General features: G+C 47.7%; 1 protein-coding gene and 1 pseudogene across 3 annotated transcripts; both read left to right on the forward strand.

Moving 5' to 3' along the window:
* Positions 1-747: 747 nt before the first annotated feature.
* CFAP97D2 (CFAP97 domain containing 2) lies at positions 748-13,745 on the forward strand. 3 transcript variants are annotated; one of them, XM_005214049.5, is made up of 5 exons: positions 748-908; positions 3,098-3,178; positions 4,074-4,192; positions 4,523-4,655; positions 13,193-13,745. In XM_005214049.5, the coding sequence occupies exons 1-5, from the start codon at positions 819-821 to the stop codon at positions 13,451-13,453; spliced, it is 684 nt and encodes a 227-aa protein (XP_005214106.1). In that variant the 5' UTR covers positions 748-818; the 3' UTR covers positions 13,454-13,745. The 3 variants fall into 3 exon arrangements, with proteins under 3 accessions (XP_005214106.1, XP_003586789.2, XP_005214108.1); XM_003586741.6 differs by having other exon boundaries at positions 13,241-13,745; XM_005214051.5 differs by having other exon boundaries at positions 4,532-4,655.
* LOC132346808 (large ribosomal subunit protein eL22-like) lies at positions 4,757-13,181 on the forward strand (annotated as a pseudogene).
* Positions 13,746-17,188: the final 3,443 nt, after the last annotated feature.

Raw genomic sequence — 17,188 nt, forward strand, 5'->3', positions numbered from 1 at the left:
AAATTTTAAGGAAGACTTAAAGTGCCAACTATTTTTTAGGCAGTAATTCTTACATTTATCTTCTACTGTGCGGAACCCAGTTCCTCATAATGTGCCCCTCTCCCACAGAGCAGCATGGTGAACTCCCGTTCACTCACTCTGCACACAGGGTTTTATAATGGATACTGTAATGCAGTAAAGACCAGAATTCTGCAATGAAAACAGCACCGCTATTTTGTCATTAACCTGTTCCTCCAATTATGTGATCCTCAAAATTATGCATATAATTCTGACAAAGAAGAATGACTCAAAAGATAATGCTATCATCACTGTATTTCCTTTGTCTCACAGAAAACCCACTCCTAACAGAAATAGCTGGGGAGAGAGGAGTGGCTAAAAATGGCCAAAACTTTCTGTCTCCAAGTCCACTGGAGAAAAAGTTACTGAAGATCTGCCACCTAAGCTGCAGATAAAAATATTTGGAATTGTCCAAGTTATTATAAAATTCAAAGACAGAAGAGGAAGGGACTAAGGAAGGGAAGGGGATGTGGGAGGATGCAGGGAAAGAGAGGAGGAGAAGATGGAAGGAGTTAGTTGGGGGAGAATGTCTTCACCTTGTTCCCAAGTGTGGGGCACTGAGGTGCGCTCCTCCAAGTGGCTTCACTGAGAAGATACCCCCTGGAGGGAAGGACATTCAGTTCCTTCTGCCAAGTGCAGAGGCCACTCTCTGGTCTCTTGCCTTCCGGAAGCTTGGGTGCCATGGAGACTGTCATGTGACCCAGCAAACACAGTCGTCCAGGGCTGCACCGGACGGGCGTCCACTCTCTGTCCTGCCCGAGATGCTTGCAGGCCCCCGGCTGGCCCTTTCCCATGGCACGGGGTACCTGCAGGGCACGTGGGAGAAAGCCTACCAGGACCACAGGAGAAAGGTAGGGGCAGGTGTGCAAAGTGGCACCTCGAAGCCACAGCTCCCCTGGAAGCCAAAGGTGAATTTTCTTTTTGGAGATGGAATAGGTGAAATGGCATATCCTTAAAAGGTGGGCCATGCCATACAATAAAAATTCCATTAAATAGACTATGGCTTCCAAGTGCCATGTTTTAGGACCATCCTTTCTCAATCATGGCATATTTCCCCTATCGAAACAACAGACTCCAGAGGGGACTGCTGCTGCTGCTAAGTCGTTTCAGTCGTGTCCGACTCTGTGCGACCCCATAGACGGAAGCCCACCAGGCTCCCCCGTCCCTGGGATTCTCCAGGCAAGAACATGGAGTGGGTTGCCATTTCCTCCTCCAATGCATGAAAGTGAAAAGTGAAAGTGAAGTCGCTGAGTCGTGTCCGAGGGGACTAGGAATGGACTTCTGTTTCTGTTAAGAGAGACAGTGGTATTTCCCTCTATCTGACGCAAACGTTATTTCCCTCTATCTGACGCAAACGTGGGTCTCATTTGAGAAGGCGGCCCTGTGGTCCCGAGTGGCTGGGCAGTCCTCTGCCCTCGAGACCTCTCAGAGCCATCCAGGCACAGGGTGCTGGCTGGCCATCAAAGCTGAGAAACAAAGAAGCGGCTGTGTGGGAATCAGGGTGCCATAGAGTGATCTGAAGGAGTGAACCCAAGGTCCCTACGCCTCCTGGGGTACCGCCCACCTGGGGGCAAGGTTTGCACGGTGCCTCATCACCTGGCCTTGCACCTGCCCCCCTGTGGGAGCCCTTAGGAGCCTCTTGGCTTCGCCCCAGTTCACCTCCCTTCCTGCCACCCCTGGTTCTGGAGCCTTCCCTGCTCACTGAGAACAAGGATGGGCATGCTGCCTCCCTGTCCCCCTCCTCACCTCCCCTGTCTGGGAGGGTGGCCGGTCTGGTTGCCCAGAGCATGTCGGAGCACTAAAGACCTATGGGTGGGAAGGACTCACCCTGGTATCCCTGTGGTTCCTCTTCTGTACTCGAGTGGGGTCAGCTCTCCTCACTGCTGAGCTGAGAACCCCTGAGGGTAGGAAGGGACTCGGTGCAGCTTTAGGATGACTGGGCCCCTCCCCCAGCCCACAGCACTCCCAGAGTGAGGCCCCTCCCCATGTCTGGGCAGGGCCCCTTCTTGTCTCAGAACCTTATCTCACCCACTCATGCTAAGAAAATTACCTTAATAAAACAGAAATTGCTGCTGATATTTCCTTAACAAAAGCCCGCAGCACCTCCACCTTCCTCTGACCCCACCCTAATGGGCTTGCACCATGGCAAGAGGGCATGAGTCTGGCTCACCTCTGCCCGCTCCCATGCCCTGGGTGATGGGGCATTGCGGACTGTCCAGCCTCATCTGGCCATGTCCTCTCTCTTGCCTGTCCTTCTGGGGTCCCCTTACTTCAGGGCACAAGTGCTGGTTCCCAAGCATGTTTTCCAAGACCCCTGGCCAGCTCCTGGCTCTCTTCGAAGATGCCTGCTCTGTCACCACACGGCTCTGTGGGTTTGGGTCCCAAATGCCCGGAGCTCAGGTCCTCACACTGGAAAGACGCAGTCGTGGAGCTGCCATTTCCAGATGATCAGATCAGGGGTCTCAGCAGCTGGGTATCTGTGAGCAAGTGGCTAGAATATGGGGGTTCCTTCTTATTGCAAGTGTAATACTTATGGCCCTCGTGCATTTCATCCATCACATTTTAAAATACAAATTCTTCCCTTGACAATTTCTGATATGAAACTCTGCATGGATCATTTTGCACTTAATCAATGGCTAAGATGCGAATACTGAAAATACTGCTGGAGGCTCAGAAATTAGAGTCCAGTGGACTTGGGGACGTAATTCACTGTCACAAAGCCGGGCAGTGCAGAGTGGAAACGTCAGCAGGTAGTTCTGTTTAACGAGATCTCATCCCACACACACTCAATTCTCTACTTGACAATGACCATGTTGGGCCATGTCTGAGGGCTGCCTGTTCCCCTCCAGGGGATGCTCAGGTTCTGAATCCAGTCCGGAGCCTCTTTCAGAACTTTCTGCCCAGGCCCACTTGGTATCTCCGATGCTGTGAGCAACAACCTGCACGTGTTTGCAGGGCCCACAGAGCAGAAGCTGCCCAACAAAGACTCAGGGTGCTTGACCGGTGAGGGTGCGTAGGTCACACTGCCTGCTCTGCACAGGTACAGGAGGCCCGGCCGGTGGTGGACAGCCGCGCCCCGCCAACCCTCAGTCACCTCCGCCTGAAACTTGGCAAACTCAAGGTAAGTTTCAGTTCTACTCCAGTTACTGTTACAGCCAACACAACACAAAAAATGTCAGCTTAAAAACCCAGGAAAATGGAAAAAGCAGGCTCATAGGGAGTAAACAAGTCATGTATCAAAAATAAAATGCCTCTAAGCAGCCAATTAAGCCTGTCTTGCCAGGAATGGAGCTGGTGACAACTGAACCAGAGATCTTCCTTCCCCTCGTCTCCCTGCTGACCTGGCAGGGATCCAGAAGTGGGGAGGGGGCAGGGGGGATCCACGGCAGCAATTTATTCAGCACAGATCTAGAGTAATTAATTAGCATTGTTTCTTTAAACCAGACCATTCCATGACCACCTCGAAATTTTTATTTCTTGGAGTTGAAGCCATCTGGTGAGAGCCAGCATCACATGGCTGTGCTGATCCTTACACCTCCCAGAGCAAAATGCTGCAAGCTTTCCGTGCCCCCAGCGTCAGCCTAACCGGGGAAAACAAAGAGGAGCAAATTGGCAGATCAGTAGGTTCAAAACCTGAAATAAAGTAGGAGGGCTTTCATTTCCTCTGGCCTCAGACCTTCTCTTCTTCCGAGCAGTATAACATCTCCCTCTTAAAATATAAAATGATTTCCTTTGTATTTCACTGACACAGCTCAGAGGTTTTTGAGGAATGACCTAATTTCTCCCTCCCTGTTACTTCCACCCCAAGTCTGTGAAATTTGGCCCCGCCCTCGGGTATCCCAGTTAGGACACAGGAGCCCACCAGCTGCCCAGGGAGAGACCGCAGCAGCATGAGCAGGGGAGAGGAGGCCCCGAGGCCCAGGGGCGGGGCTGCAGGCCCCCTGGACAGGGCTGGGCGCAGGGCAGCCCTGGCACGGCCCTGGCACGGCCCTGGCACGGCTGGTGTGTCTGCGCAGCTGGAGGAGGGCCGGCTGTCTGTCATCGACAGGGACAACCGTCTTCTGCTGGAGAAGGTGTCCTGCATCGTGAGGACCGGGCGGCGGACCCGCAGCGGAGCCACCTGTGTGCACAGGAGGTGAGGGGCCCCATCCACGGGCGGGACCAGACTGGGCAAGCCAGGCGCCTCCACCCATGCAGAAAGAGAGCCCGTGCCTCCAGAGTCAGGCCGGTTCCCACCCTCAGCGGCACCTGGACGCAAGCAGCAGCTATCACGGTCGCAGGCCCCGGTCCACACTGGCCCTGCCAAGCCCGTTCACTTCATTGTGAACGAGAGGGGACACTCCTGCTCAGGAAACCTTCCCGCCCAGAAGGCTCCCAGCTCCTTCTCTTGAAATGAGGATGAGAGTTGATGCCACCACAGGCTTTAACTCTCTCCATGTTTCAACATCTATGCTGTTTTTTGGAGTCTAAATAGGGAGAAAAGAGAGCAGGAACTTTGCAGCCTGAGAGAGAAAAACCCGTTCTGGAGAGGGTCACAAACTCAGCTCAGGACCCGTTCGCAACACACCCTGTGGAAGGTAGACCCGCCGCCGGAGGAGGTACCGCATTTTTCTACTCCTTCCAACCCAGAGCTGTCTGAATTTCCCATTGCCTCCATCAGATTCACCACCTGCATGGACACACAGACTCTGCTGCTTTAGGGCATTTTACTCTATTGTCAGCAAACGTGTGCCGAGTGGTCGTAGCTTAAGAACGGAAGACACAGAACAACGACTCGACTGAGGAATCTATCCACTACCTCCTCACTGAAAATGACGTGTGTGTTAGTCACTCAGTCGCGTCTGACTCTTTGCAACCCTATGGACCGTAGCCTGCCAGGCCCCTCTGTCCGTGGAATTCTCCAGGCAAGAATACTGGAGTAGGTTGCTGAATACTGGAGTGGGTTGCCTTCTCCAGGGGATCTTCCTGACCCAGGGATTGAACCTGGGTCTCCCACATTGCAGGTGTCATCTGAGCCATCAAAGAAACCTCCTTGAAAAATTATAAGGAGATAAAAATGAGCTCAGTTGATCAATTATAGGTTGTAGGAGAAACACTTGGTGAAAAGCTTCCTCAGTGGGAAGTTTTGTGACAATTCTGAAATAGCGGTCCCACGCTGCACCCAGAGAGGCGAAGGAAATTAATGATCTGAACGTGTTTCCAGATACTTTGAACTGTATACTCTCCCTTTTCATCTCATCCTAGTTGCTGGCAAAACCATAATTCTGGATGAAAAAATGATTTTAATTTTGACCTTAATTATCCTGTTTATGAATGTCCCAATGAATCCAATTAAAGGGCTGTAAAGCCTTCACTCGCCCCGTCTGTAGACATGGCTCTGGTATTTCAGGGCCTTGCTTTCCCTTGAAATGCAGCCCATCACGGGAAACAACAGCTAGAAACCAAAGTTTAACTAAACACTTGGTGCCCAGCCTCCCCCGTCCCCTGCCCCCGCAGCCTGACCCAGACCCCCGCAGGGGCCCAGCTCTGTGAGGTGGTTTCTGAGCCTGCAGGCATGTGAGTCGACTTGGCTCTGCTAATGCCTCTCTCCTCACTTGGGGGGGTTGTTGAGAAGCCCCCACCTTCCTGCCTACTTGCCTTGGACACTTCTTACAGAATCCGGAGGCATGGAAAGAACACATACATTTCACAAAGATACGTAACTTACAAGTAATCACTAATAACAGGCACACCTGCTCGGCCCTGTTCCAGGATACCACAGCATAGTGAAGGCCATGGGAAAGGGAGTCAGGTGTGTTCTGGTTTCCCAGCACGTGTAAAAGCTGTGTTCACACTATACTGTGGACTATTAAGTGTGCAGTAGCACTGTCTCTTTAAAAAGTACATTCCTTAATTAAAACAACAACACCCTATTGCTAGAAAATGCCAGCCATCTGAGCCTTCAGTGAGTCATAGTAATGACATAGCAGATCACTTAACAAATATAATAACAATGAAAAACTTTAAAATATTGTGACAGTTACCAAAATGTGACACAAATACATAAGGTGAGCAAATGCTGTTGGAAAAATGACGTCAATGGACTTGCTGGACATAGGGTCGCCCCAAACCTTCCAGTTGTATAAAAATGCAGTAAAACAAGGTGCTAAAGCACTCAGAAAATCTAGCTTGCAATTTATATTGAAAACATGAAGAGTTCATTACAAATCTTTATTTTTAATTATAAAACTAACACTTGTTTATTGTAAAAAATAAAGTATAAAACAGTACAGAGTGGCTGAGTAAAAGGTGGGCTTCTCTCAGTTTGAACTCTCTGGAAGTGCTCATTGCCAACGTCTTGCTCGTGAGCTCTGACTTTTCTCCCGTGTAGAGTCCCCTGTTTAAACAAAAACAGCACCACATCCTACATAGTTTTCTTTCAGTTGTTCATTTCATCCAACAACAGATCATGAAGACAGTTTCATGTCAGTGTATAAAGATCTCCATTCCTTTTTAGCAGTTACAAAGTATTTTTGCACAGATATGCCCTAATTTATTTAATCAGCCCCCTAACTATAGAAATTTAGGTTGTTTCCAGGTTTTCACTATTCCACGTGAATCTATGCTAATCATCCTAGCCCATGTTATTCTTGAAACTTATATCCCTAGAAGTGAAATCATTCAATCTGAAGGTGCACACTTAACTTTTTGATGCTACTAAGCTGCCCTTGAGAAGCACCCAGCAATGTGCACGTCTCCCTGTGGTGGCTGCACCCAAAACCCCGTCCCCTCACACCCTGGCCTCCAGACTTCTGCAGAGTAACTGTCTGCACCTACCTTTGGTCAACTTCCTACTGGTGCTGTAGCCACGCGTTCCGGGAAACAAACTCACTCAGAAGGACAGTGCCGATGGCGGAGTGCAGTTTATCACACCGGCGGGCCCAGGGCAGAGTCTCCTCTCAGCCAAGGACCCCAACCAGTTTTTGTGAAAACCTTATATACCCTAAGTGTACGTGCCCAAACCCACCTCCCCAAATTCTCTGAAACTAGTCTGAACAAAGGAAGAGAAAGATACAATCAAAGTTAACCCATGATTCATACGCCTTAAGCCCAGGTAGTTACCAGTGGACAGTTATCAATAGGCCTGTGGTCATACCCCAATAGCATAACAGAATTTATGATTCTATTTGGTTACACAGATAATTAGGGTATTCTTTTAGGCAATGGAGAGTCTAGGTATGAGCCCTGTGGTTCTTCCATCCGGGGGGCCTGGTTTTCCAGTTGGTATGTCGTTCCCATAGGTATTGGGCATAGAGCTCCAGGTCCACAGTCCAGCCCAGGATGGAGTCCTGCTTTCAAGGCAGCCTGTTCTGTCTGTTTCCTCCTACACCGCTGTGTCTCCTTTAGTTTTTAACATGCATTCTCAATATTTAATTTTTCTATTATCAGTGTCACAAACATTTTTCCATTATTATTTATCATTTCACCTAGTTTATTTCTAAGTCATCAAATCTGTGACTCTTTTCCTTCATGGCATCTGGTTCTTCTGCTGTACATAGAAAGGGCTCTCTCAAGCTAAGATTGGAAAAATATTCTATGTTATCCTTAATCTTTCATAGTTTTCCTGATTCACTTTAAATCTTTAATTAATATAGAATTTAAAAAAACATGGAATTTTTGTTCAAAGTGTGAGAAAAATTTCCCCCAACTGTATTGCTTAAAAAATACCAGCGTATTATATCAGAAGCTTTTCATACTTGACACAGACTACTTTCCAGAGGGTTACAGGCTCACACCCTAGAGCACAAACGGCTCCTGGGTCCTCCTGGATGGAGAAGGGGTCACTCTGCATGACCTTCACGTGGGTCCTGGGCCTTTTCCATTAGGATGTCATATGTTTACTCCTGTGGTTTACAAGACTAACTTGTTTTTTTTTTTACATCATTTAATTCGTAACATTTCTGTGTCATTTTATTTCAGATGTGTATCTTTTAAGTGGAACACCATAATTCTGTTTTATGATCTAGTCCGAGTGGCTTTTCCCATCTTACCCATTCATAAATATTGACTTAAGTATTGTATCGTGTTTGCTCTCATTTCTGGCTTTCTGTTTGTTTATGTTTCCTTACTTTTTCCCCGTTTATCATTTTGTTTAGCAAATGTCAAGAAAATGCTTGGATCCTGTGCTTCAAATTCATTCTTCATTTATTTACTTTGACTCCCCTGAAACCCTCCTTTTACAAAACAGGAAACAGATAAAGCACAGGAGCAAAGGGAGATGTTAAAGCCAAACAAAGAAAGGGAAAACAGAAGCGCCTCGCAGCAGGGTTTCCTGCACTTTTTTGAAGTGTCACCAGCTGCGCTGAGTGTTTAAGTGTGGGGCCAAGGAGCTGCCAGGATAGGACAGGAACCGAAGAGGGGAAAAGCTCCCAGTTTTGACAAAGACCAGGCCCCAGGGAGCCGGCGGGCAGGCGTCCCAGTGCTGGGCTCCCGGCGAGGTCATCGCTGCTCTGTGCTTCTCTTTGTGAAAAGACAGCCATGGAAAGCACAAGGAAGCAACTGCCAGCTCACTGCCTCTGGTCCCAAGTCAGAAATGTGACCCGAGTGTCACAATCCAGACCCAAAGGCAGCTCCCTCCCAAGCGGCCCCCACACCCAGTGTGGAGTTTTCAACCTCAGCTACTGTGCAGGACGAGGGCAGAGAGACATAGGACAGAGGGACAGACGCCCCGCTGCAGAACTCCCCTGCCGAGGGTCCCCTTCCCTGCCTCGAACCAGCAGGACTTTTCCTTGACAAGTCCCTGCCCTCTATCCTTGGAAACACAGGGACTTGGTCAGCATCCAGGTGGGAGCAGGGGTTGCAACAAAAAACCAAGCTATGTGAAAACTGCAGGTTTAGGGAGGAGAGAACTCTGTTATAGGACAAGAAAGTTGGAAGATGGTTCAAAGAAAGCCCAGTAGCTACCCTTGACCAGCTGTCTGAAGACTGATATCCCCTACCCAACGTCCGGTCAGCTGAGCCTGGGGCCTTTGCTGGTCAGGCACAGACAGGATATGCTGCAGTTTACATTTAAAATTCCAGAAAATATGCTCATTGACTTGGCAGAAAAAAACAGCCCTTCCTCCAGTGCCCTGATTCTTTCATCAGAGCAGCGTCTCCTCCATCTTTCTGTAGTTTTTGCTAGTTTAGATATTAACTTGCAAAGTATCTCAAATATTTTAAAGGAAAGGTTTCAACCTTTCATCTTCCTTGCACTTTCAAATCCTCACTTATCCCTAACTCCAAACTGAGAAATCACTTAACTGATTTGATAGCTTCTTATTGAGGGAGGATAAGATTTCTAAAAGATCAACCGATAAAACCCACTAGGCACCCTGGGTTTGCTGGAGCCTGCAGTCCCTAGAAGTGTGTGTTATTGTGATCTAGTGCCCCAGCCCCAAATAACCCACACACGTGAGAAGGAGACAAAACAGAACAAACGCAAGCGACCCTGGAGAGCGGCAGCGCAGGGTTCTTGCAGCCACTGCAGAGGGCATGAGGCTGACGCCGAGCTCCCTCGGCCCCCGTGAGCTTCCATTGCGCCTCTGTAAAGAGAACCCGCTCCAGAACTCATGTCAGGGTCAAAGGCTTGCAAAAAAGACTACCGCAGTGCCTGACGTTTACTTGGCAAGCGTGAAATCATGAAATGTTCTTTCCTTCTTTACTGTATGCATCTGCCACACAGGATAAAAACACTAACCAAAAAAAGCACTGACTTGGAAGGTGTACATGCCCCCCATGTTCACAGCAGCACTGTTTACAACAGCCAAGATACGGAACCAACCCAAGTGCCCATCAACGGAAGAATGGATAAAGAACGCGCAAGATATATAGTCATGCATATAGATAGTACTCAGTCACCAAAAAGAACGAAATCTTGCCATTTGAGAAAACGTGAACGGACCTCCTGGGCATTATGCTGAGAAAAATAAGTCAGACAGACAGAGAAAAGCAAACACTGTGCAATCTGCCTTTTATGTGAAATGTAATAATAATAACAAACTCTTAGACACAGAGAACAGATGGGTGGTTGCCAGAGCTGGGGGTGGGAGGTGGGAGGTATGGGTCAGGAGGGTCAAAAAGCCTAACAAAGTAAGACAGAGCTTCGACATTACGCAAACCCAAATTCTGTTCATCTAAAATCTTTAATTAATAGCACATGAAGAGGGCTTCTTTGGCAGTTCAAGGGTAAAGAATCTGCCTGCCAATGGAGGAGACAGAGGTTCGATTCCTGGCCCAGGAAGATCCCACACGCCCTGGAGCCACAACTACTGATCCTGTGTGCCACCAGAGAGGCCACCGCAGTGAGAAGCCGGTGTACCTGAGAGCAGCCCCTGCTCACCGCAACTGGAGAACAGGCCCACGCAGCTGTGAAGACCCAGTGCAGCCGTAAATAAATACATTTGTAAAAATCTACCCTTTCTGCCTCTGCTGCCACCATGGCGCCAGTGAAAAAGCTTATGGCGAAGGGGGGCAAAAAAAGAAGCCGGTCCTGAAGTGCACTCTGGACCCATCCTGCAGAAGATGCTGGTCATGGATGCCACCAAAACCGAGCCATTTCTTCAGGAGAGGATCAAGGTGAATGGAAACGGCTACAATCTGGGCAGCGGTGTCACAACAGTCAGAAAGAAGCAAAAGCAAGATCACTGTAACTTCTGGGGTCCTTTTCCAAAAGATATTTGAAATATCTTACAAAACAATATTTGAAGAAGAATGATCTACATGATTGGTTACGCATAGTTGCTAACAGCAAAGAAGGTTATAAGCTGTGTTACTTCCAGATTAATCAAGATGAAGGAGAGGAGGAAGATGACAATTAAAGCTCAATCTAGAATATTTGTATAAGTTCTTGAATAAAATTTATTAACCCCCCAAAAAAATTTTTTTAAAGAACACATGTGGGCAAGTGGTACTTTAAGATATTTGTCCACTTCAAGGATTTTATAATCTTGGTGTGTGTGTGTGTGTGTGTGTGTGTGCATACTGGAAATAAATGAATGATGAAACATTAGGAGATGGTGTCGTTAAGATTATTTCAATTCTTACATGAGAAGATTGAACTAGGAACTGGGTGACATTTTTACTCAGGTGACTGAATTTAATTATTATATAGTATTGTATTATCATTCAATGTGTTTTATGAGAGCCTACTACTTACCAAGCATTCAGCATCCATCAGGGATTTATTATTTTAGGCTTATAGTTAAAGGTGAAAGAGAACACAATAGGTCCTAGTTAAAGGTTTTAGCCATTTAAGATAATGGGGAAAAGAACAGAGTGGCTTTTTAAAAATGCATTTTTAATTGAAGGATAATTGCGATATTGTGTTGGTTTCTGCCAAACATCAACATGGATGAGCCATAGGTATACATATGTCCCCTCCCTCTTGAGCTTCCCTCCCACCTTCCACCCCATCCCCCTCTGCTTATTTAAGCCACAGGATTCCATCAATGTGTTGACTGAGGTGGCTCTTCTACCTGCCAATAAGTTTTGGGAACATCTTGTGATCATGCAGGCTATCCCTTGATGGGTTGTGTGCCTGATCACTCGTTAACCATATCATGCAAATAAAAACTGTAAGAATCCAACTCCTAGTATTTCACGTGAGACTTTGTTTTGTGCCCTGTGGTCCCCCTGACACACGCAGTGTGCAAGGCCAGGGTGAGCAGACATGCTCCAGGGCAGCACATGACTGAGAGCCTTCATTCTCTCCTCTTCCGAGTCCTAGTGCGTCCACAGCAGAGAAAGCAGCCCTCATCTACCCTTTCCCTGAGAGACCTGGATGACTAGGTCCCACTGCCGCAGTCTCTATCCAAGGGCAGTCCCCAACACAGCCTTTCAGGGAGGGATGAGGGCAATAACAGAAAAAAGAAAACTTCTGGGATGTGGCTGACTTTCTAAAGGCCCAGCACCTTACAACACCAAGCCAGAAGGTTCAAAGTGAAATTGTGGAAGTACCAGTCTAGTATAAAAGTACTTTGACCCATTTCAGAAAGATTTTCAACAATACAATTGACATAGCAAAAGATCATGTGTTTATTTAGATATTTCTCCAAAGAGTATGGACAAATGGCTAAGAAACCCATGAGAAGATGCTCAATACAGTTAGGGGAATGCAAGTCAAAACCACAATGAGAACTCACTCCACACCCACCAGGTGACTAAAATCAAAACACAGACGACAGGAGTTGAGGCGGGCTGTGGTGATGGGATGTGAAATTGTGCAGCCAACCTAGGAAACAGTCTGGCCTCTAAAGTTAAGCACAGATTTACCGTATCACTTAACAGTTCCACTCTTTGGCATATACCCAAGAGGATTAAAAACACATGTCCACACAAAACGTTGTACAAGAGTGTCCCATCAACTGACGAACAAATGAACAAAACAGGATACAACCACACTATAGAATATTATGTAACCATGAAAAGGAATAAGGGGCTTCCCTGGTGGCCAGACAGTGAGGAATTTGCCTGCAATGCAGGAGACCTGGGAGTAAAGTTCTATACATGCCACATTGCAGATAAACATTGAGACATTCTGCTCAGTGAAAGAGGCCCGATACAAACGGCCACACAGCGTGTGATTCCACTTCTATGAAACGCCCAGAATGGCCAGTCCGTAGAGACGCAAAGTAGATTCGTGGGTGCCAAGGGCTGGGGAGGAGAACTGGGAGCCGTAGCTGCATGTGGCCCTTTGGGTCGGAATGAGGAAAGTTTCCTAAAATTGGATTTGCGGACGACTGCACAATGTAGAATATACCAAAACCCCTGAAAACACAGCTTGAAACAGTGAATTTTATGTTATACAATTGTGTCTCAATAAGGCTGTTATTTTTGTAAAGAGGACCAGGAAGATCCCCTGGAGGAGGGGATGGCAACCCATTCCAGTATTCTTTTCTTGCCTGGAGAATACTCTGTAGAGTAGAAGAGCCTGGCTGGCCACAGTCCATATGGTCATACAGAGGCAGACATGACTGAAGCAACTTAGCATGCACACAAGGTATTTTTTTTTTAAGGTTATATAATTAATTCTAAATAAAGTAGAATTGTCAATGAATTTAAATACTTCATTTCCCAAGTGTTCTAGAAAACTGACATTTTACCGTCTTTACCTAAGGAAAGTGTTTGTTTCCAACATGTATTTTTGATCCCACGGGAACTGAAGCTGAAGTTCAGCGAGGCCACCTCCTGGACCCAAAAGATGAAGTGGAGGGGAGGACTCAGAACAGAGGAGGAGAGAAGACGCGCCAGAAGCAGCGGTGGACAAGCGGCAAGGCCGGCACGGCCTCCTGGGGCAGCCCCCGTGCTCAGGGACGCTGCCCCCCACCCTGGCCAGGCCTCCTCACCTTATCACGCAGGGACAGCCACACGCGTGTGAGTCAGCATCCCAACTGTGTGTGTTCACAGGATGTCTGAGCAGATGATGCAGCAAAACTATTTTCTGTGCTTCTAGGGCTGATAGCTGAAAACAAATTATGCAGAGTAATACTGGGAGCTAAAGGCTTTTGAATTGGATTTTTCTCTCTAGTTAGGAACACATACTCTGTTACCATATTTTGTGTTGTTGTGGATTGCACCTGTTTATAATTTTCAGATGTATTTGTATAATTTGCCTTAAAGGTCTGTGATTATTACTTTAACAAATATCTAAATAAATCAGATTAAAACTACTCAATGTGATGAAATTACACCCAGATCCCAAGACACAGACCCTAAGAAGTAAGAGCAATCAGTAGGTCTCAGTTAGAGACCTGTGCATGTGTGCATGTGCCAGGCCCTGGGACAGGCCTGAGGCTCCAGACGAGAAGGTGGACGTGGTCTCGCTTCCCAGAGCTGGACCCTTGCGAGCATCATGGCACATAACACTTGGCTGTATTTAGCTCATACTGCAGGTTTAGGTAGAATTCTCCACTGAAATAAAAGAGGAGAACTGGGAGCTCACATCACCCCTTCCTGCACAAACCCTTGAAGATCCACGGCCCGTCTCCTCTCAGGCCTCCATGTGCACGTGGAACCACCCAGGCTCCTCCCTGCTCCCAGCACACACGCCCTTCAACGACGGTGTTTAAAATCATAGCCTGGAGTCAGACAGACCTGGATGTGAGTTTTGACCCTTCAGAGGATTCTCTGAGTGACTGTGAGAAGATTACTCAGCCTCTCTGAACCCCCATCGGCAGAGAGAGCTGCTGCTAGAACCTGGCCCAAGACTGAATTTGGCCTTCATTATGTTAGGGGGAATCCTCAGAACCCATGCAAGCTGTCCACACCCCTTCCCTGTCCAGAAGCCTCAAACTGGGCATAGTACTGTGTCAAGAATCTTGAGCTCAGTGCCAAATTGCTAGAAAAAGCTCTCTAGTAGCAATCGAAAGTTTGGTTTATGAGCCCTCATATCTGCGCCTCCTTTATAACTGTGGCTACTTAGGGTCGACATCTGCCCTTCCCAACCACAGCCAGTTTTGTCTTGCCTTTGTCCCCACCCCAGTGACCACTTTACTCCCAGAGGTGAGTTTTAGTAGCTGGTCTCTGCAGCTTCACCCTGAAAAGTCCCAATGCAGTGAATTTACTCAATATGTTTCTGATGTTTGAGGCCCTTGGTACTCAACTCCAAAATGCAAAAGAAGCTTGGTTGCACACAGAGGGAAAAAAAGATTTGTTATACATGAAAAAGTTGTCCAAAAATGTCCTATTTCTAGCAAAAAAAAAAAACACCACCAACAACTTGTTATCTGTTGAGCTTTTGAAACAATTATTCAATTACCTGTATTCACCAATGTATTGTGTGCTCAGCTGTGTCCGACTCCTTGCGACTCCATGGACTGTAGCCCACCAGGCTCCTCTGTCCATGGAATTCCCCAGGCAAGAATACTGAGTGGGATGCCATGCCCTCCTCCAGGGGATCTTCCCTACCCAGGGATCCACTCAGTGTCTCCTGCATTGACCCAGAAGCAAGTTGGGGAAACCACAAAACAAACTGACCCTCGAAACAATGGCCAAAACGGACAAGGCCTCCGGATCCTCAGGGTCTGGCCTCTCCAGTCCCTTCGCCTGACGTGGCCCGGGTCCGGCTCAAGGCGTCCGCAGAACTGACCGGCCGGCAGCCTCTGCAGGGCCTGGAGGAGCCGGCGGAGGCGCGCCCTCTGGTGTTGGGCCCTGGGGCCGCAGCCCAGCTCAGAGCGGGCCGTGCGGGTGGGACCACAGAGCCCCCAGCTGCCCGACACGAGGCTTCTGTCCCTTCCTGCCGTTTGATGAGAAAGGTCAGGAGCCCACAACTCCAGCTCGCCTAATTAGCACTCTTTCTCTCAGGCTGTTTCCAATATCTTCATCAAATTGTAAATTGTAGCAATCAATTATCTCAACAAATATGTACTAAGTCACCCAAAATACTCAGGCCTGATCGAGAAGAATGAGTGAATTCAATCACCCCAGGTGCTTCCCTGGTAGCTCAGGGAAGAATCTGCATGCAATTTAAGAGACCTGGGTTTGATCCCTCGGTCAGGAAGATTCCCCTGGAGACGGAAAAGGCTACTCACTCTAGTATTCTTGCCAGGAAATCACATGTACACAGGAGCCCGGCTGGCTACAGTCCATGGGGTCGCAAGAGTCAGACACGACTGAGCAGCTAAACCACCACCACAATCACCACCTGCTCCCTGTGCTCAGATCTTCAGCATGATTTTATGGGCCGGTTTTACAACAAGTCTCCAAGTCATGAAATCCAATTCGGGAAGATAATAGATTCCCCAAGAATTTTAACAGAGTCGTGCGTAGAAGCAGCAGGAGTAAGACCTGCCCTTTGAGGATCTGTGTCCATTAGGGCAGTAATCTGTGGGGCCGTGGCTGGGGGATGAACCAGGGACACAGGCACCGGTTTCCAAGTGGGTGTTAGCTGCAGTCCTCGGAGCCTGTCTGTAGTGAGCACAGCGGGACACAAAGAAGGCTCTGGGAGACAGATCTGATGTTTGGACAGAGGTTAGTTCCCAAATTTGTAGAACTGTCATTGTAAAATGACGACAGAATGTCTGAAAATCACTATCTTTTTAAGAGTTACCTGTATCCTTTCAACTTTAGCCAGTTAGTCTTTTGTTGTTGTCGCTCAGTCACTCAGTCATGTCTGACTCTTTGAGACCCCATGGACCGCAGCACCCCAGGCTTCCCTGTCCTTCACCAACTCCCAGAGCTTGCACAAACTCATGTCCATCGAGTCGGTGACGCCATCCAACCATCTCGTCCTCTGTCGTCCCCTTCTCCTCCCGCCTTCGATCTTTCCCAGCATCAGGGTCTTTTCCAGTGACTCAGTTCTTCACATCAGGTGGCCAAGGTATTGCATCAGTCCTTCCAATGAATATTCAGGACTGATTTCCTTTCGGATGGACTGGTTTGATCTCCTTGCAGTCCAAGGGACTCTCAAGAGTCTTCTCCAACACCACGCTTCAAAAGCATCAATTCTTCAGCACTCAGCTTTATTTATAGTCCAACTCTCACATCCATACATGATTACTGGAAAAAAACATAGCTTTGACTAGATGGACCTTTGGTGGCAAAGTAACGTCTCTACTTTTTTAATATGCTGTCTAGGCTGGTCATAGCTTTTCTTCCAAGGAGCAAGCGTCTTTTAATTTTATGGCTGCAGTCACCATTTACAGTGATTTTGGAGCCCAAGAAAATAAAGTCTGTCACTGTTTCCATTGTTTCTCCATCTGTTTGCCATGAAGTAAGGGGACCTGATGCCATGATCTTTGTTTTCTGAATGTTGAGCTTTAAGCAGCTTTTTCACTCTCCTCTTTCACTTTCATCAAGAGGCTCTTTAGTTCCTCTTTGCTTTCTGCCACAAGGGTGGCATCATATGCATACCTGAGGTTATTGATGTTTCTCCCAGCATTCTTGATTCCAGCTTGTGCTTGTGGTATTTCGCATGATGTACTCTGCATAGAAGTTAAATAGGCAGGGTGACAACATACAGCCTTGATGTTCTCCTCTCCCGATTTGGAACCAGTCTAGTGCTTCTTAAATGACTCTCCTGCCGTGGCCTGATTGCAGCAGTCCTCACTCCAGTGGGCAAGATGGCTCTCTTTTTGTTTCTGAGTAATTTAATTTCTTAAGAAACCCCTTGGGA

This window comes from Bos taurus, chromosome 12 (assembly GCF_002263795.3).
Source record: "Bos taurus isolate L1 Dominette 01449 registration number 42190680 breed Hereford chromosome 12, ARS-UCD2.0, whole genome shotgun sequence".
Classification (NCBI taxonomy): Eukaryota; Metazoa; Chordata; class Mammalia; order Artiodactyla; family Bovidae; genus Bos; species Bos taurus.